At 29.0% G+C, this 21,918-nt stretch overlaps 2 protein-coding genes across 2 annotated transcripts; one reads left to right on the forward strand and one right to left on the reverse strand.

Moving 5' to 3' along the window:
* Positions 1 to 853: 853 nt before the first annotated feature.
* LOC105121693 (uncharacterized) lies at positions 854 to 6,034 on the forward strand. The gene is made up of 11 exons (XM_011020424.1): positions 854 to 1,081; positions 1,379 to 1,784; positions 1,876 to 2,036; positions 3,391 to 3,464; positions 3,659 to 3,713; positions 4,085 to 4,159; positions 4,279 to 4,352; positions 4,453 to 4,501; positions 4,790 to 4,874; positions 5,429 to 5,485; positions 5,699 to 6,034. The coding sequence occupies exons 2-11, from the start codon at positions 1,406 to 1,408 to the stop codon at positions 5,755 to 5,757; spliced, it is 1,068 nt and encodes a 355-aa protein (XP_011018726.1). The 5' UTR covers positions 854 to 1,081; positions 1,379 to 1,405; the 3' UTR covers positions 5,758 to 6,034.
* A 6,397-nt stretch (positions 6,035 to 12,431) lies between these two features.
* Positions 12,432 to 13,685, reverse strand: LOC105121694 (TCP family transcription factor). Its single transcript, XM_011020425.1, has one exon. It carries the CDS (start codon positions 13,313 to 13,315, stop codon positions 12,716 to 12,718), a length of 600 nt encoding a protein of 199 aa, XP_011018727.1. The 5' UTR covers positions 13,316 to 13,685; the 3' UTR covers positions 12,432 to 12,715.
* Between the last annotated feature and the right edge of the window lie 8,233 nt (positions 13,686 to 21,918).

The raw sequence follows: 21,918 nt of genomic DNA on the forward strand, positions 1-21,918 counted from the left end.
TTTGGTGCGTAAATTGAATTCCGTCATGCGTGGGTCATAAATACTAAATTATTGGCTAGGAAAGCTCACAAAATTCACCATTACGGTCATTACCCGTTCAATAAGATCATAGCATTAGCATATAAATCGCCCCAATTATACCACAAGTACGAAACCACAAGCACGTTTGTTTTTATAAAAATTAATTTTTTTAAATTATTATCAATATTCTTAGATGATTTAAAATATTAATATTAAAAATAATTTTTATAAAAAATATTATTTAAACATATTTTAAAAAACTCTTTAAAAAATAATAACCTCATAGATATAGGTTACTCAAAATAAAAAGATATCACCTCCCACTAATTCAGTCCAAATTTAGAAATATGGTTCAATTATATTTTTTTATAATTTTAAAATTATTTTTATTACAAAATATTTTTATATTTTAAATTATTTTAATGTATGATATCAAAAATAATTTTTTAAAAATTTTAAAAAATATTACCTTAATACATTTTAATATAAAAATATTTTAAATAACAATTATAACTACGTTTTCAATTCAATGATAAAGAAAAAGCCAGTTGGGGGTAAGAAACCGTAAAAATGATATATTTAAAAGTATAGACTATAGTAGTGCACTAAAATAATATATATATATATATAATTTTTTTTGATAATATTATATTAAAAATATATGAAAACAATCTAGAAATATAAAAAAGGTTTTTGTTAAATTTAAATTTCTACCTCATTTATGACGCAATTACAAACGGGGCGAAATCCAAACCATTCATTCACCGCCTTGAGGTACTTTTGATTTGGACATTTAAGAGCCGCGGCAAACAGTATACAATAAACAAAAAGAATAAAAAAAAGAATTGCTCTCCTTGTTTCCCATTTTATTATAATTTATTCATCTGATTTAGTTTTTAGTTTCCATGTTAAAATCAAGTAAAATGATTCACAGTTATCTGCTTCGTTAGTTCTCTGTCTAGCTTGTAGTTTCCTCTATTACACTCGACATAAACCCTATCTACCTACCTATCAGCCCCGTCTTGTTTCTTTTTATCTGCCTTTCCATTTCCTTAATCAGGTTAGTACTTTGTCTTGTCTTGTGATTTGATTTGATTTAATGTTTGATGATTTTCTGTGATTTCTGGTTTTGTTTTAAATTAAATCATGCTATATTATGCTCAAATCTTATTATTGGTGTCGGCTAGAATAGACACAAATTAATTAAGAGATTTGTGTTTGCATTAAACTGGTAATGATGATCTTCAATTATGGAAATGATTTTGAGTTATTTGCAAAGATGGATGGATATTTTGGTGCTGTTTATACTTGAATTATGATGGGTCAAGGTTGATGTAACCATTCGGGTTTTGAGCAGGGGGAGGAGATTGTTTTGGTAAGAAAGATGGTTATTCATGAGCAAGAGTCGGATGTTATTCAATGGGGTCTTCGTCTTCTTGACGGGGACCCACCCTTTTATTCTGGGTACTATGGTGAAGCAATAGTACAGAGTGATGATGGATACCATGGGCATTATGTGAGGGATCATTATGATATTACGGACTGTAGCCATGTAGAGAATGATGAGATGATTGCACGTACGTTGCAAGAAGAGTTTTCGCAGCTTGCAGTTACTGAAGAAAATGGGTATTCACATGGTGGAGAAGAGCTTTCAGTTACTGAAGAAAATGTGTATTCACATGGTGGAGAAGGTGGAGAGCATTTGCAGACTTCTGTTGATGAGCATGAGTGGCATTGTACACCGATGGGGAACTACCGTTCAGGTTTATGGTTAAGATTATCCTTTTGTTTTGTTTCATTTTTTGTGGGAGGGAATTTCTTATGTTGGTTTCACTTGATGTTTTTAATGCGCAGACAATGAGCGTAGTCATGAAGAATCAGATGATGCAGTACCCTCTAGTTCATGCTCAAGTCCTGCTAATGGAGAAGAGTATTCCTATTCACCAGAGTTTACTGATGAAGATGGCCTGGATGATGAAGTAGGCAAGAGGTTGAATCAGTTGATTCCAATCCGTGTAAGTTTGGCCGCTTTAGATCATCATTGTGGTCTTTTATTTCTTCTGGTTGAGGAAATTGAGAGACTTTGGTCATGTTTGACTTCCCCTAGGAATCAGGAAAAGCATTTCAAATAAAATTTATGTTTAACTTTATTTAAACAATTTTACTTGTCTTAGAGTTTTTATACTACCAAATGACAAATAAAGGAAGTAATTTTTTCCACTAAATATAGAATATCTCATTTCTTGTATAATCTTAATCCTTATTATTGGCAAACCAAACTGCATTTCACAAGAAAAGGTACAAGATACTAATTTTTATTTCCAATCCCAAGCGACCCGAACATAATCATCACATAGTCATTTATAGCTTTTCCTCTCTCTTTTATTACATTTTTTTTCCTTTTCCTTTTCACCAATCACTATCTTTAATATCTAGGTGATTGCATTAAAGTAGCTAGTACTAAGGGGCTGTTTGGGAACACGGTTGAACCTGCGTTCCCAAAAATTTCAAATTTTTTTTATTATTTATTTTTGCTAAAATTCAATATGTTTTGTACGTTTTGGATCGTTTTGATGTGCTGATGTTAAAAATAATTTTTTAAAAATAAAAAATAATTGACATGCATTTCGGCATAAAAAGTTATTTGAAAAGCAACCACTACCACATTGTCACACACACTTTTAATCCTGGAAAAGTATCCAAGGTATTCTGAGCCATGAATTTAAGTACAGATGGCACACAGAGTCAGGGTGCGTCTTTTTTTCTGCTCCTGGAGTCTCTCTTCTCTAATGGCACTGCATCTATAATTTTACTAATGCTTTTTGACAGGGATTTTGAAACTTGCACTTCCAAGTTCAGGATAATTGAGTGTTTGACCAGTTCAATGTTTCCATCACTGAGCCAGACAAAATAGTGTATACTTTATGAACTATCATTGGATAAACTGCCATATTATGGCTAAAGACTGTCAACGTGAGCTGTGGTTCTTTATTGTGAAAAGACAATCAACGCTATCCATGATTCTTTATTGTGAGAGAACATTTGCATGTGTTCAAACACTTTTAAGCATGGTGTAATGTTAGTTTTTTCTTGTGCAACTTATATGGTATATGATTAAGTTCAGTGTAATGTGCATCATAGCAGTTACATGTTAGAATCAATTGGTGCTCATTTGCATCACACGATCTTGTGATTTTGCATCATTTGATACTTCCTGTTGAAAATCTTTATAAATGGTATTTTTCTTGTACAACTAGCTTGGTGAAAATACTGTGCTTGTGTTCTTGCATACATGCTTGCAAGGACATATCATTTCCCCTACTGTTGGTTTTGCTTATCGCCTGCCAAAATTTCTTTCATGCTTCACAGCATGTTCCAAGAATTAATGGAGAAATACCTTCAAGTGATGAAGCAACATCAGATCATGAAAGGCTTCTGAACAGGTATTGTGTACAGATATTATTGCTGCAGATAAAGCAAAATTCTTTTCCTATTTTGTCTGATTGGGAGTTAGTTCAGTTAATGCGTTCTATAGACATGTGATTACTATAACGTTGCTCATTTTCTTCCCCTTTTTTTTTTCTTTTTACCTTGGAATAAACTTCATGCTATTAAATTATTGTTCTCACTAATCCAGACTGCAGTTATTTGGCTTTGAAGAGCTTAAGGTTCAAGGGGATGGAAACTGTCAGGTTAGCTTTTCTTGTCTGTTTCTTTTTGAGTATCTTCACTATGACCTCCTCCATGAGATGTTGGTGTAATTGGATTATTATTAGGGTTTTTCTAAGATTGGCCCTAAAGGTATAGGTCAACAAGCAATAAATGGAAGCTCTTCACTTCCATAATTGAGTAAAATCCCAATCCTTAATTTGTTGATACTAACTATGGATAATGAAACCTTGCACATATTGATATTTGATATTTGTGAGTGCCCTTTGGACCACATGTTGGAAAAGTCCTTGCTGTTATTGTTGCTGCTGTTGAGATTGCTTGTCAAAATGCTTATTGACAAATTAATGATGACATGTTAATATTTACTTTCTAAAACTTTCTCATTCTCCAGTTCCGTGCTTTATCAGATCAAATATATAATACACCTGATCGCCACAAAATAGTAAGACGACAGGTTGTGTATCAGGTTTGTTTTATTCCCCGCCTTATTATTAGTGCTTGAAGTTGAGTTAGTAGAATTGTAACATGTATATCTATATTTCATTGATCTTATAAATTTTTGTTATAATGTTTTGTGATCACCAGCTTAAATCTCACCCAGAGATATACGAGGGATATGTTCCCATGGAGTATGGTGACTATTTGAGGAAGATGTCAAAGTAATAATGGAACTGTTTGCTTATTCTATTTCATAAACTATAAAGAATCTTGCGTGTTGATTCTAATAGACAAATACCCTTTGCATTTGGATGATGCCAGGAGTGGTGAGTGGGGTGATCATGTGACATTGCAGGCAGTTGCGGATGCGGTATGGATCATATCAACTTGTAGTCGTCCCTTTTTTTTTTGGGCTCAAGGACTTGATGTTGTTCTTGAAGGACATTGATTTTGTTTTCTTTGTTCTTAAAACATTTTGCCAATTGCTTCCTTTATTTGACATGGATTGTGACTATACCTTTGGTGAAACCCTGTCCCTCTATTTGCCGGTTTCACCATAGCACTGCTCTATTTTAAAGCTTAATGCATTGTTTCATTTTGAAGACAAATGTAACATTCTGTGCTATCCTCCATGGCGTGTACCCTTGTTTTATTGCAGTATGGTGTGAAAATACTCGTCATGACTTCTTTCAAGGACACATGTTACATAGAGATTCTTCCTGTCAGCCAAAAGCCAAAAGGAGGTAAATTATGTTTGTTTCAGTTGTCCTGAAAAAATTAATTTCCTTTTCCTTTATCTTACCCCTCATCTTCCTTTTTGAGATGTTTCCATGATCATATTTTTTCAAGTTTATAATAAATATTATTGACAATTGGTTGTGGTAATAAATATTGCTTGTTTGATTGCAAGTTTCATAGTTTTATCGATTCCTGATGAAACATAAAAAAATTGAGTGATTGTTTTGTTAAACCTTGATCTGTATGCGATGTTTTCCATTGGTGAATTGCTTTTCCCATACACTACTTTACAGAAGAATATAGGTAAAAACTCTTATCTGATTGCTACAATTGCTTCTCTCTTTCTTTTTGCAGAAGCACCAAATTAGAAACACTGAAAATTATTATAATGTTTCCTGTGCTAATTAATCCATATACAATGTAATTGGTCTTAAATGATTGAAAGAAATTCCGGTCCCATCCCAGATTTCTTTTTCAAACAATAATAAGATAGCATTAATGTTTGTTTTATTGCTTATAAGCTTGTGTTTTGATGAAGAATTTTGGGTTCCTTCTGCAGTCATTTTCTTGAGCTTTTGGGCAGAGGTACACTACAACTCCATCTATTTTCAAGGAGGTAAATATTGTTTATTTTTTTGCTTTTTTTATTGGGCAAAGGCATGAGTTAAAAAGTAAGAACAATGGAATGCTTGGGCAAAGTTGATGATAAACATAACCGAAGTTTACGTGACAATGATCTTGGTTTCATGTGCAAAGTCTAATTTGGTAACTTTGCATCTAATGATACCCCTGTGAGAATAATTTCTCTCTTTTCGTGGTTTTGATACAGATACATCTAGTGAATTCAGAAAGAAGAAAAGGTGGTGGAATTTCGGGAATAAGCACTAGATATATTGCTGGTAATCTGAGGACCCACCCTCTTCTCTTGCTGCTGTGCTTGCTATTATACATATGCACATGCAGCCTCCTCGGTGCGAAACTTGTATCTTCTCCTTCTATAAACCATACTTGTCCAGATCAGTTATTCTACCAGTGTATTGTATTTTTCTGGGAACGATTTTTTTGTCTCAAATTTTGCATGCATGCATGCTTAGAATTGCATGTCATATCTTTCTCAAATAACAGAAAAAAATAATCACATGAGTAACACTGTTTATTCTTTTAATGTATGGAGACAGCGAGATGGATGGATGGAGCTTCAGATAAGTTGTTTGGTTGGGAAATTTCACGTGTATCGAAAGTGTGATTCTTTACCTGATCAAAACTCAGAACTTGCTCATGCATTCAAAATAAGATGTTGTTATTGATTTGATAACGTTTTATTCCCATTGTCATATATGACCATGGATACTTTTAATACTCAAGCTTGACTTGATTGCGACCTCTATTTTGGTTTATTTATCAATCCAGTCGTCCTTTCTTATGATTGTCGCATATTTGTGGGAGAGATGAGGATATGGTTTCACAAGCTCTTATAGAACCACCAATGCCTCTGTTTTATTTATTTATTGGGGGGCTTCTACTGCAGTGGATCACTACAGTTCGTGGATCCAAATGTTTCTATCCGAGGCAAGTAACTAAAACTTGAACCAGGGTTGGTAGCAGAACTTTATCATGTGAAATGTGGGTTTATTTTTGTATTTTAAAAGTATTTTTAAAAAAAAATTAATATTTTTAGTTATTTTAAATTAATATTTTTTAATGTTTATTTTAATATGTTAATGTCAAAAATTATTTTTTAAAAATAAAAAAATATTTTAATATATTTTTAAGATTATTATTATACTTTCAATAATCTCATAGAAAATCTTTAATGTTGACGAAAGTGAATGTCATTGACCAGGGAAAAAAGAGAAGCGTGTTCAATAAAAAACTTGTTACAGGCTAAATTTTTTATAATATAAAAAATAATATTAAAGCATTGTTAGTTTATTTAAAAGGAGAAAAAAAATCCATAACTTGAACATCATGGAAAAAAAATTAATGGTCTGTCAATTCTTGAGAATCTAAACAAAAGAAAGATGAGATCAGAGAAGAAAATCAGTGAATAAAAAGAAGTCTGAAAAACAAAGAACATGTAAATTTAGGTAAGGTAGCCAAAATTCTTGAGCGAAATTATACGAACAAGATATCTCAATAGATGATAATAAAAAATAAAATAAAACAAAAAAATTATTTTTAAAAAGAATCAAATTTTAAAGGTTAAAATTTAAAAAAATAAAAACAAGAGTGATCTAAAAAAAATACCTGGCCTACCTACCCAAACTTATTGTTTAGATAATGAAATAAGGATAACTTGATTGAAAGAAAACCAAAGAAAATAACAAAGTTTATTTTTTAAAATGAACAACTTTGAACAATATAATCAAGAAAAAAATGATGTCAACCAGTGTAAATTTTTTAAACCTGTGATCCAAGCTAGTGACTAAATTGGAAGCGTTTTATTTGAAAAACTATCATTTTAAAACTCGGCTCAACCCAATAAATTGACCCATGACCCGAGAGAATCGGGGTGTAACATCCCTTAATTTTAAAGTAAATTAATCACGTAGTTAGTAACAAAAGCAAGATAAAAACTAAAATATTTTTTCTATAAAAAATCCAGCAGAGTTTCTCCGAAATATTGGTACTAAGTTATCGACAACAACAATAACAACACAAATCCATTATTCACAATTTATTTTATCTTTATGTTACCATGAAGCTTAACCATCCTTGATTCACCGAACACAACAACTCACCGGATAAAATATCTAATCCAAATTTTAGTTACATCAGATTGCATATTGCAATATTTCATTAACCATCAAAAGAAAATTAAATAAACAAATTAATAGAGTAACCAAGTTTAATATACTAACAACTTAATTATAACACTTCTAAACCAAATAAGAAAATCATCCAAAATAATTACAATTTATATCAATTCAACATTAAATTACATATCAAATATTTTATATAAAGGATTATCCCTCTAAAAATGCATTTCTCCTTTTCTTTTCCTTTAACAAAAAAGCCCTAACTAGATACTAATTTGCGTTAGTTCGTGAGGCAACTGAAATTAATTTAGCATATATTAGCATAAATAACTCATGCAATAAATCAAAATCATAAGGATTCATGTAATGATTTTAATAATAAAGCCTAGACTTAGAGAAAAAGAAAAGGAAGGGATATTGACTAATGTATTGCTAGAACAATGCGAAGCTAGCGCCTGAGTAACTTGCACCAACTTTTTTTAATAACTTTTAAAAATAGAAAAAGATTAGTTTTTTCCTAACCCAACTTAATAATAACAAAAATAGTAAGGGGAAATAACAAAAACACTTCTTGGAACATAGTTTAGAAAGTTTGATTTTAGAGGTAATTCAGTCAAATCAATTTTTAAAATAAAGTAAAAAACTGAAAATGCCCCTCAATGCTAATTAAATGAAAATAATTTTTAGAAAAAATTAATAATTTTACTATGTAATAAAAAAATAAGCTGACCATAATATCCTTATGAATTTGACAATGACTTTTGTATTTTAAGGAAAAGACCGAATTACCTTTATAACATCCCTAGTTTTTTAAAACACAAATCAACGTATTTATAGTTATAGATAGATGAGAAAATAGGGAATTTACATACACACATATATTACTAAAATTCCAGTAAAGTTTCCCTTAAAGATGTCAGTTTATCAATAACATAACAAGTATGCTATTCTAATCAATGTATCGATAAGGTCCAACCATCTTGGACTTTACCTGTTCTTATTATAATTCAAGATTAGAATACATCATCCACAATAAGATACAATCATGTCAACTAATATTAACAAATTCATAGAAAGACATTATAAAGTGAATCCATGCATTTCTAAATTTATTATGTAAAAGTAAAGTTCTTAATACTTCATATTTCTAAATTTATTATGTAAAAGTAAACTTCTTAATACTTTATAAGCCTAATGAGTATATACTATTATCTAGATTACATGCATCATTAATTCTAGTATTATTTACACGCCAAAACTAATCCTGAAAAATTACATTACAAAATAAGTTAGCAATTCAAGATTACATCATCATTTTCTAAACAAAATATGTTCTAAGAAAATCTAATACTCCACGCAATGCTACACATGAAATTTATATAACATATGATATAAATAAAACAATATTATTTATTTACCTAAGTCATATAATTTGTTATTTGATTCAAAAATATATTTTCAACAATCAAACTCTATTATATATTTTCTTTTCAACTAATTTTATGGCTCCACTAGATAATTTTATCAAATCAGAAATACTGGTATCGATACTGCTAGTACTATCTAAGTAACCACTCAATCGAATTCTCAATCGTCGAACATATTAATACCATTAGCTACACACAGGGTAACAAGTCAAATAAAAATCATGGTTGTTAAACATATTAATGCCATTAGCCCCACTTAGAGTAACTAGTCAATTACAGATCTTGATCAAAAGACAAATAGACACTACTTATCTAATTAGGGTGACTAGTTAAGGACAAAACTTGGTCGTTAGACAAACTGGTCTATTAATCTCATTTTAGATAACTAGACTTACAAATCCTAGTCATTGTATAAATTGACGCCATTTGTCCTATTCATGGTAACTAGTCAATTTATCATCTTTTCGATACTTATGTCATAATTAATACAAATGCATAACACATTTAAATAAATTATAGTTACATAACATTAAAAATTTAAGCATAATAAATAATAGAGACATAAAACACCTACTTGATATCTATGCTTAAACAAAAATTCCTTCTTGTTGAATGAATCATGTGGTCTTTTTTATACCAGCGATAACAACACGTCACATACAATTCAATTATTATAGAAATCCAATTCAAATTCAAATTCTCATTCCAAGTTTGAGTTTCAAATCAATGGTAAGGAAAACATAAAGTTTTTCATAATTAAATACTTTTCATTAATATATCATTCAATATACTATTTTATTTTATGTAGGCAATATTAAATACATTTTCTTAGCACAATTCAAATTCTTTTTTTATTATTATTTATAAAAGTTGGCTAACATTTTCTTAGCACAATTCAAATTATTATTTTTTTATTATTATTTATAAAAGTTGGCTAAACATTTCTTATAAAATAGATAGGAATTCTAAAATAGGTAGAAATTCTCTTTCCAACAAAATCCATTATCCCTGAATAAACTTATCAATAAACACATTTCAACAAGTTTTCTCACCAATTTGGTCAAACCAATCCATTATTTTTTTATTATACTTTGGCTAAAACTACCATCTAAGAAAACTCATTTTTATTTATTACTTTCGAGCAAATTAGCATATAATTTATAAATTACACAATCTACTTAACATCTTAGAATACAATTTTAATACCAATTAAATCAATTCCATCCATCATTCCCTTTACTTTTCCATGGCCAAACCTACACAAAGTAGACAAGAAAACTTTTTCAAGTTTCTTAAAATTCTACACATCACCCAATCATTAAATGATCAATCACGCTCATCACCTTTTGAATTCCATATCAATTAAAACAAGAATTCATCTCTTCAATTTTTAAGTCTTGGCCTAAGTCTTGGCCTAACCATCACCTTTTGAATTCCATATCAATTAAAACAAGAATTCATCTCTTCAATTTTTTTAAGTCTTCAATTTTTTTAAGTCTTGGCCTAACCTATTATTGAAAAAAGAATTTATCATTTCGTTCAAATTCATCACAATTAACACTTCATTCATATTTTATCCCTTACTTTTAGCATATCTAAACAAAAAAAGAATTTATGATTTCGTTCAAATTCATCACAATTAACACTTCATTCATATTTTATCCCTTACTTTTAGCATATCTAAACATAATTCAACCATGAATTAAATAAAAAACCCCATCCTTTTTTACTTAGCATTTAGCCAAAACTTCCTTCTTTAAGAAATGCATATGTTTTTTTTTCAATTAATATATTACTTATTTATTTAATATCTAACTAACACAATTCAACATAAATTAAAGGTCAATTTAATAAATCAATTCAAACTACTTACACAACCCTTTTAATCAAACAAGTGTATAATGCGAGGACACCAAAATTCTTGAAATTCTCCACAATCCAACCATTATCCAATTATTTTGTACCTGTTCTAACACAATTCTATCCAAATTTCATAACAATTAAATCAAACATATTCAAAAACTTATGTCAAACCCTAAACAAAACTTCATGCATATAAGGATTCATATTTTCTCTTCAATATTTCTTTATCAACACTTTACCTATCATTTTTCCACACATGTCAACATGTTTTAAGCATCAAATAACCAATTCAAACAATCCCTTTTAAAATTCAAATTTTCCATAATGTATATCAACACCAAATTCTCACCAATTCATTACAAAACTTTAAATTGAGCTTAGATTAGAATTCTTCACCTCTTAATAATGCTAAAACAAAGAAAATTTAACAAATAAATCTTTGATTCCTTTTTCTTCTTAACTTCTTATTACCACCCTACTTCTCCTTTTTAGAGCTTAAATTCATAAAACCATCGTAAAATCTTTTCTTTAATTATTAGAGTTATTGCCTGTTTGAGAGTGTAGTTGCGGTTGTTTTTTAAAATGCTTTTCGTGCCGAAATGCATCAAGATGATTTTTTTTATTTTTAAAAAATTATTTTTGAGATCAATGCATTAAAAAGATCCAAAATATGCAATAATTAATTACAAAAATTTAAATTGAGCTTAGATTAGAATTCTTCACCTCTTAATAATGCTGAAACAAAGAAAATTTAACAAATAAATCTTTGATTCCTTTTTCTTCTTAACTTCTTATTACCACCCTACTTCTCCTTTTTAGAGCTTAAATTCATAAAACCATCATAAAATCCTTTCTTTAATTATTAGAGTTATTGCCTGTTTGAAAGTGTAGTTGCGGTTGTTTTTTAAAATGTTTTTCATGTCGAAATGCATCAAGATGATTTTTTTTTTAAAAAAATTATTTTTGAGATCAATGTATTAAAAAGATCCAAAATATACAATAAATTAATTTTTAGTAAAATAATTTTTTCTAAATTTTTTAGAAACAGGCTTGGCATTGTGTTTTCGAATATTTAATATTCTATTCTATTCTATTTTGGTAAGATTTTGTGAGAGAAAATCAAGAAAATATCAATTTCTTCTCCTCTCTTTTCATTATACTTGGTCGGCCATTCACGTAGAAAATAGCTTCGTTGGTAAGCCAATAAATTATATATAGCAACCACATTTCTATATATTTATAAATATGTCAGTATTCTTTATTTGAATAAGTTATTTTCTTCTAATTGAGTATATTATCACGGCAAACTTTCTTATACTATATTCAACAGTCATTTTTTCCAAGAATTTTCTTCATATTTATTTGATAATATTTTTATTTCATTTATAATTAATTTTATTCAAATTACTCAACCCATTTTACCTCCTGGTTAAATTTAAGTTCTTGCATATATACAGGAAAATTTTGGCAAGGGTTTGCTAACCTTGAAACAAAACTAAATGTCATTGTGTGGTAAGGGTTAAAAAATAAATTTATTTAAGAATCCATAATAATACAGGGTTTGAATTCCTATTCCTCCTGGTATCAAACGACGGTTCACTCCAGTCTTGTACAAAACTAATCGAAGCACTTCAGAATATTAGCTTATTGACAGCTGCTTCTTCTTCCTCTACGTTTTTCGCCCGAAGGATAGAAAAAAAGACTGATGATTTGTGGTTTAATTAATTAAACAAAGAAACATTAGGCTCCAACACCCAAAACCCTGAACGTTGTGTTTGTTTTGATACAATGTTAGTCCTACATCTTCTGTTCCCCGATTACCTCCTCCTGCCGACCCTCCTCCGCCTCCAAATCCACGTTTTCCGACAGCGGCTTCAGCAACAAAGCAGTAAATGGCATGTGCCTATAATCCAGGTCAAGCCGACAGCTAGCTTCCGTCAGAGAGAAGACATCGGGCCCCGTATCGATGGCGGGGTGGACCTCGCCGGAAACAGAGGGCGGAGAGGCTGAAATCGGGGCAGGCCCGACAGTGGTGGAGATGGGGATAGAGGGGATAGTTCCAGTTCCGGTGGCAGCGATGATGGATGCCTCAGCGTTGCGAAGGAGCCACTCGATGGTCTCGCCATCGGAGCGGTGGCCGAGTTCACGGGTTAGCTGGAAGACACGGGCCGCTGTTAAAGCGGGCATCCGGACCCTCCTGCCACGGCCATTGACTTTGGTGTGGCGGTCTTTGGATTGAGAAGCAGTGGATTTGCGAGGGTGGGCCAGCTTAGAGTCGGACCCACTACTTGCTGCTGGGATAGTTGTGGGGACCACATGATTGTTGTTGTTAAGGTTTGAGTTTTGCTGCTGCTTCTGCTGATTGTTTGAGGTGGAGGAGAGGTTGTCGAGAACCATTTCAGAAGCCACGAGGACGTGGGGCTTTTGTGGAGTGATTTGAGGAGAGATTGAAGTTAGGGTTTGTGCAAAGGAGAGAAGAAGAGAAAGAATCAGAGGTATGTGCGTGTCTGAGGTCTGACTCTATTGACCCTGCACTGTAACACGGAGAGAAACGGCGACCCATTTATAGTAGCGGGCCAGACCTTGATTTCAACGATTTTTTTCTACCGAAAAGTTATTTTGAAAAACATCTCCCAATTTATTATCCTAGTAAAACATTAATCCTGTGGCCGTGATGTGATTTTAAATTAGTTTTAATTATTAGGTGATACGTTAATTTTTTTATATAAAAAGAATACTCAGCTGATAATATTGTTTTTATAAGAGTAAAGAAAATTTAGAATCGGGGCATTTACTTGAATTACTTCAATAACCTTCATTAATTTCATCATATTATTATAATAAAAAATCAATTACAATAAAATTAAATAAAAAAAATACTATTATCACATCAATGACAACCATAACAAAATAAAATAAAAATGTTAATGACTATTTAAAAAAAATAAAAGCTTGTCAATATTATAAAAAAGATATCATCTAAATATTTTAAAATAACTCCATGATCTTATTCGATAAAAAAAAATTAAATGAAAATATGATAAATTTATAAAAAAATAATAATCTAAAGCTTAATTACGTGCAAATTAAATGCTAAATAATAATCTAAAAAATAAATATTAATTTTAAAAAAATAACAAAAAAAATTGACTTGAGTCAACATGCTAAATTTATTATGAGATCGGGATAACTTTATTAAAAAAAATAATAATAAAGGTCAACTCTTAAGCAAACTAAATAATAAAAGAAAAAATTAAAAAAATCAATAAAAAATATAAAAAACCCTGAATTAATCCGGGTTAACTCGACTAACATGTAATCCAATATATGAGATTAGGATAACCTCTTAGAATGGAAAGCGACAAATATCACAAAGCTAAGAGCCAAATAGTCTAATGTAGAAGGATAAAATAATAAAAAAAACATTTAAAGCAAACTTACAAAAGACCAAAGTTAGTTCGGGCTAATATTTAAAATTCATGATCCGGGTTATGAGACCAGGTTACTCATCGAAGACAAACTTGAAAAGCAACAAAGAAAAATTTCTAATCAACCAAAATTAAAAAAAAAACAAATTGCAATAAAAAAATAAGAATAAAATCTAGTATAAAATTAAATGAAATAAAACAATGGGAGAAGAAATTAGAAAATAAAATAAATCAGTCAAAGGATAAAAACAAATAATAATTAAAAAAAGGATCAAATCTAGTATAAAATTAGATAAAACAAAAAAATAAGAGAAGAAATTAAAAATAAAATAAATCAAGAAAAGGAGAAAAAACAATAAAATAATAGTTAAAAAAATAAGGATTAAATATGATATAAAAATTAAATGAAATAAAATAATGAGGGGAAAAACTAAAAAAGTAAAATAAATCAAGAATAAGATCAAAAATAAAAAAACCAACATAAAAAAAATAAGGATCAAACATGATAGATTAGGAGGATGAAATTGAAAAAAAAAAGAAATTATTTCAAATAAAATAAATAATAATGAAAAAAATAAGGATTAAATCTAAATAAAAAACAAATTGAAAGGCTACTTTGAAAAATAAAAGGGTTAGACATGAAAATTGAGAAGAAAAAAGAAAGAAAAGATTATTAACACCAAACTGAAGGTCCATAGGCCACATGCACCACCAAAAAATGGTAAGGTTGTTGAAACAATTCATATACCATCTTGAAAGCTATTGTTGGGTTGTCGAATGACACCTCATATATAGTTTGAATGGCACTGGTGTCCCCCATGTGCATGCCAATTACTTTTATTTTTTGAATAATACTTTATATTTATTAAAATATCAAATTGCCCCCATATCAACTTGATTATAACTAAAAACCTATGTTGAAAATACAAAAAGCCCATGGATGCCATCTTAATAGTTTTTTTAAAGGTAATTAGGTCATTTCACTATGTTTAAAAAAATAAAAGATAAAGAAGTCACTTATATATATTTCTTTTAACAATAATTAAGTAATTTTGCTAAACAATATGAGAATACCAATTTGTCCTAATAAATGTGGTAACATTAAATGAGTTATTTGGAAAAGACTTTATTACCCCATATAACAAGTTTGTTGATTTTTTCTTAATAAAAGTAAAATGATCATTTCATAATTTCAATTTATAGTGAACTATGTCTTGGTGCAGAGTGAAAAAGTGAGCTTTTTCAGTTTTTTTTTAATGCAAATAAAAAAAATATTAATATTATATATGTTTATTTTTTATTATGATTTTTAATTAAAAAATACATTATTTACATATAATAAAATAAATTTTAAAAATATAAACTAATAAATCAAAAAAGTTGGTAATGCTAATTAAATATTGAAATAAAAAACTAATATATTTAGTAAAAAGCAAAAGATAGATGCACATGCAATATTTAACCTAAACTATCCCTTTTATTTTATTTATTTTATTTATTTATTTATTTATTTTCTCTTAGAGATTAATTCTAATCATTAAGGATAAATTATTTTTATTTTTAAAAATATTTGATGTAAATATGATTTATTTATATAAAATATAAAAGGGAAGAAATTTAAAGATAAATCTCAATAATATTTTCAAAGTATTATAAAATAAAAAAATAAAAAATAGACTAGTTACTAATTTAGAAGAACTAAATAATTTAAGAAACTAAAAGGACATTAATCAAAATTTATATAAAAAGTAATTCAAAGTAAGAAATAAAATAAATAAATGAGAGAGGTGGTATTAAATAAAATCTAAATAACATTGAAAAAAAATCATGTATCGCTAAGTCTAGCAAGTTAGACCCATATGCCTCGCTAGGGATCCAAAAGCTTAGGCGCACCTGGATTAGGAATCCAAGGTTCTTGTGTCGGCTATATAATTTTTTCTAAATGGATCATATGCTTAGGTTCCCCCCCCCCCCCGTCTAAGTGGATGACACATGATCTATTATGATAGATGATTTATTGTCCTCTACATTATTTTATAATTGAAAAATCAAGGTATAAATTTTTGAACCTTAAAAACTCATTTTTCAATTTGTTTTCATTGAAAAAACTAAGGAATTATTTATTTTTTATATTCATTTAAAAAATATTTTGTTAATATAAGGTGTTCTTTATATTTGGTATTTATCTATGTTTTATTAATATGTATAGAGTAAAGATTAAACACTTGAGACAAAAATATTTTGCAAAGTAAATCATAAAGTAATTATAATTATAAGGGTTCAATTTCCATTAAGATATTATTCCTAAATATTCCTAGTTGATACTCTATTAATACTAGATATTAATTAGAGTTGTTGAGACTAATAAATATTGTGTTCTTTCTTTTATAAAATGAAGAATAAATTCTCATAGGTTGAGACATGAGGGATATTTGGAAAAAATATATAGGTGCTTGTAAAATAATAGGTAACTAAATTGACCCATAAGGATCACATATGGAGAGATTACTGGTATTTATAGAAAGACTAACATAATAATTGTGTAAGTGATCCATAAATTTGAAATCACCAAGTTATATAGAGAATGCTATGTTTTAATCTTGGTTACATATTACCTTAATCAAGAATAATAAGTGAGTAGATATAAAGTATAATATTTTCTTATGTTCCATTCGTTCTGAAATAATATTGATTGTAAAATCATTGTGTAAGGTAGAATAACATTTTAAAAAGATTTTAAACTTTATTGAAAGAATCAATGACTATAATGTTGATAATAAATATTATTTGACATATTAGATACATTTGATGTAGATAAAAAACAAAACATAAGAAGACAATAAACAAATAAAGACATAATTGATGTTAAAGGGGGTTTTCATACAAAAATCTTAATTTATATTTTATTTTTGAATAATTATCTCTAATATGATATGTCTTTCTAAGAGATTTATAACTTTTTAAATAGGCTAGAAAACCAAAATTCACAAGGTAGGAGAATTAAAATCCTAAATAGAATTAAAATCCTAAATAAAAGGAAGCATAACATAAAATTCAAAATTAAATTGAAAATACAAGAAGAAAAAAGAAAAAAAGAAAAAAAAATAAAATTAACTCAAACAATATCTTTGAGGTCCAATTTAAGAGTCTTTCAGAGCCCAACTAGTTACAACAATTCGGACATCCTATAAAATTAGACATGAAGAATCATCTGATAAAATTTGAGTTTAATCCAGTTGTTGAATTGAAAGTTATGACTTTTTTTTTTGTTTATTTCATGTTATTGGTCTAGTATGAATAGAACTATATTTAGGTTTAGTTTTGTACAACGAGTTCTTAAACAAGGATGCCAAACACTTAGTATAATCCATTGATGGCATATGAATAACTAAATATTAAAAACAATCAGACTCTTTGACATGCCGATATCAATCTCAACTCGTCCTTGAATTTTTGTCATTCATTAAGTATAAAGATAAATGCTACACAATAAAAATAGTAGAAGTCTTCAAGTAATTTTGAAAGCATAATTTATAGGCATTATCACTAATCTTCTAAAAGGCCTCACAATGACTAATCTTTCTTTCCTTAAGTTTGTTGTACTTAACTATAAGAAATCTTTAACGAGGAAGTACTTTTTTTTTAAAAAATTTCCTAACTCAAAGACGATCTTTTTACAATGAGTATCAACTTAGGCTTTATACTTGATATTATTATTGAAAAAAGCTTGCCTGACTTTTTTATATACCTTTATAGATAATCTGTCATACCTTCAGCATGCATGCTTGGTTATTTAGTATGAGGAATTGGTGATAACTTAAGCTTGCTATAAAGATTTTGTCCACATATAAGCTTAAATAGGCTTAATTAGATAGTCTGATTTCTAAACCTCTTATAGACAAGCTCTAGTTAGGATAAAGCCAAATCCCATTACTTAGCTTGTCTTTTACTAAATTTCATAGTAGATTCCATATGTTATAGTTAAACACTTCGTTCTAACCATTGAACTAATAAAATTTACTCAGGGATTAACCTTTACTTATAAGATCTTCTAGAAATTACTCATAAGCTTTATAATCTATTCTGAAGTGATGGAGATGAAGACCTCAAACATATGTGCTGCCTTTCAAATGTAAAGGTGGGCTATCCAAAAAACGTTCACCATCTTTCTATATGTAATAAAATTGATCATCTTCAAAAACCTATCCACCATTATGAAGATATAACTATAGCTCATTGGGTATAGGGTAAGCTCAATAAAAAATCCATCTTGACATCCAATAAAAAAGAATCTAGAATAAGAAATGAAGTGTATTTTTATCAAGGTTTTATATCATTATTTTGCATTTGAAGTATTAATAACTCCTTAACTAGAGCATGTTTTATAATAACAAGTTTGGTAATATAAGACAATTTTAATTTATGGTAAATGCTTATTTTAAATGCAGGCATATCTTAAAATTCAAAAAATTGATTGATATGATTAACTATTGAAAGTGAAATGACAAAGAAAAGGCTAAGTTTAGAAAAGAGATTCTGATTCAATTCAATTTGTAATGCTGTTTAGTCATTGGATCATATTTAGAATTGTAGATCTTGGATTTCAGTTTTGTTTATATAGCTAAAAAGCTAAGATATAGGTTTAAAACATTCATGGAAGTCTAAGATCAATTCTATTGTTTGGAAGTCCAAATCTTAGCATAAAAAAAGAAGTCTGAATCTGTCTTGTAGCCCGACACTGTTTCGTGTTTAGCTTATATCTCGAGTTCTAGAAGTCCAAATGACCTTATTTATATTTTGTTGGAAAGCTGAGATAATTTTCCAGAACTTTCATGAGACTATTTGTTCAAATTTTGATTTTAGTAGTAATATTTTTTGTAGATAAAAAGATAAGGGTTGTTACCAAGTCAAGAGGTGGCCATCCATTCAATAATTAGTCATCAAATTAATATTTTCAAATTTTGACATATAAAAAGAAGGTATTTGCCATTAGGCATCTTGGTTTGCAGATTAAGATCATGTTCTTACTCTCTCTCTTTATATTTTTGTAATTGATTAGTACTTAAAAGTGCATTTTTATCATGGTTTTATATCATCATTTTGCACTTGAAGTATCAATAACTCCTTAACTAAAATATGTTTTATAAGAATGTATCTAATAATATAAGATACCTATAAATTGTGGTAAATGTCTATTTTTAATGCAGGCCTATCACATAAATGAAAGGATTGATTGATGACTTGAAGAACTTAAATTGCATGGATAAAGAGATGGTCAAACTTAGAGAAGAGATGTCGGTGCAATCCAAACCGGAACACTGTTCGGTAATTGGGTCATATCTGGAGCTACAGATCTCAGATTTAGGTCCAATTTATATGGATAGAAAGGTAAGACATAGGCCTACAACTTTCATATGGAGCCCAAGATCTAAAAAGGCCATTATCAAGTCCAAATTGTAGCAACAACAAAGAAGCCCGAATCTGTCTTCCAGCCCGAGCACTATTCGGTATTTTGGCCATATCTGGAGTTCTAGAAGTCCAAATGAGCTGAAATTTTTACACAAGAAAGCTGAGACAATTGCCTACAACTTTCATGTTTACAACTGGCTCCAATTTTGACGTTATCAATGACGTTTTGGGCAGACAAGAGAAGATAAGGATTGTCACCAAGTCAAAAGTTGGTCACCCACTTATCAATTAGTCATCAAATCAATAGTTCCCAATTTTGGCCTATAAAAGGAGGCATTTGCCATGCATTTAGGCATCTTGGTGTTCAGATCAAGATCATGCTCTTCCTTTCTCTCTTTGTATTTTTTATGCTTTGTTTTCATTAATATTAAGTTTATGCCTTTCATTTCCTTTCCTTTACTTAGTTAACTTTTATGTTCTTATTTTGTTTATCTATTTTGCTTTCTTTCATTATGTCTAGCTAAGTTAATTATGTCAAGGTGAAAAGGTTACACTAATGGTGTAAGAATAAGTATAATGTAAACTTAATATGGACTTTAATGTTTGATACTAACATGTTTTATATTTGCTATCTTGTTCACTCTTTAATACTTTGCTTGTTAAATGACTAATCTTGATTTATGTTGTATAACACTTGGTACAACAAATGCTTGGCACTTTCATAGCCCATAATGTATGGTATAACCGACACCTGAGCTATGAAAGGAACTTGATTTGTTGTTAACATAAGTTATAATCATGAATGCTTGACGAGATTTACAAGTATTAGCATTAATTGAATAAGATGACTAATGTAATCATGTTAACAATATATAATCTGATTGGAACCTCCTTTGTGTGTGGTTTCCAATTCAATAATAAGAGTTTATACTATACTTGTTTGATATACCATTAGTGGAACCTCTAACCTTGACATTTGTTATTATCATTGTTTAATCGTTACATTAATATTCCATCTCAAAGTTCTCATCATCTTCTTCTTCTTCTCTTTCTTTATTATTATTATTATTACTACTACTACTACTACTACTACTACTACTACTACTACTACTACTACTACTACTACTACTACTACTACTACTACTACTACTACTACTACTACTACTACTACTACTACTACTACTACTACTACTACTACTACTACTACTACTACTACTACTACTACTACTACTACTACTACTACTACTACTATTTATTTAGTATAAACCTTGGTACAACGAATACTTGATATTTTCATAACCAACCATATGGTATAACCGACACCTGTGCTATAAAAGAAACTTGATTGGTTGTTAACATAAGTTAGCATCATGAATACATGAAAACATTTACAAGTATTAACTTTATTCGAATAAGATAACTAATGTAATGATATTAACAACTTATAATCCGATTGGAACTTTCTTTGTATGTGGTTTCCAGTTAAGTAATAAAAATAATTTATACTATACTTGTTTGAAATATCATTAATGAATCCTTTAACCTTGACAATTATTTTATTCTTGTTTACTCCTTCCATCAATATCACATCTTAAGAATTCTCTTCAACTCCCTTTCATTTATTGTTTATAATTTTATATAGTTCATCTCAACTCCCTTTTATTTATTGTTTATAATTTTATATAGTTCACCTCTCTATGGTTTAACCTCGATCATGCCGAATTATTTATTACTTCAACACTCCTGTAATTGAGAAAAGAAATTAATCTTTTGGTCGTTTCAGAAACCTATTAGGCATGTTAACAACTCAACTTCTACTACCTACCAATATATTTTAAAGCCTTTATAATAAGTTATAAGTATGAACTTCTTCTTTACTGGGTAATACCACCAATGTTTGAATGCTAAAATAATGAGATAAATTTTAAGATCATATATAAAGTAATTCTTCTTTGAACATTTCTTATTAAAAAAAATAATACAAGTCTTCTATTTTGGCTAAAAAACTTCTAATGCTTAAACCTAATGCAATACAAATCAACTCAAGTAATTTGTTAAAATTAGGAAGTGCCAACATATGAGCCTAAATCATCTCTTGTTTTAGTAATTGAAAGATAACTTTTATCTTTTCTATGCACTAAAAGTTTTACTTTTTTAGACACT

The sequence above is a fragment of the Populus euphratica genome, unplaced genomic scaffold (genome assembly GCF_000495115.2).
Source record: "Populus euphratica unplaced genomic scaffold, PopEup_1.0 scaffold46.1, whole genome shotgun sequence".
NCBI lineage: Eukaryota > Viridiplantae > Streptophyta > Magnoliopsida > Malpighiales > Salicaceae > Populus > Populus euphratica.

Bases quoted from the DNA above. Each gene is read 5' to 3' on its own strand.
- LOC105121694 (XM_011020425.1), bottom strand. From the start codon at position 13,315: ATGGTTCTCGACAACCTCTCCTCCACCTCAAACAATCAGCAGAAGCAG.
- LOC105121693 (XM_011020424.1), top strand. From the start codon at position 1,406: ATGGTTATTCATGAGCAAGAGTCGGATGTTATTCAATGGGGTCTTCGT. The intron at 4,502-4,789 runs GTATGGATCATA...GTTTTATTGCAG, and splicing joins TGCAGGCAGTTGCGGATGCG to TATGGTGTGAAAATACTCGT. The intron at 4,875-5,428 runs GTAAATTATGTT...TTCCTTCTGCAG, and splicing joins CAGCCAAAAGCCAAAAGGAG to TCATTTTCTTGAGCTTTTGG.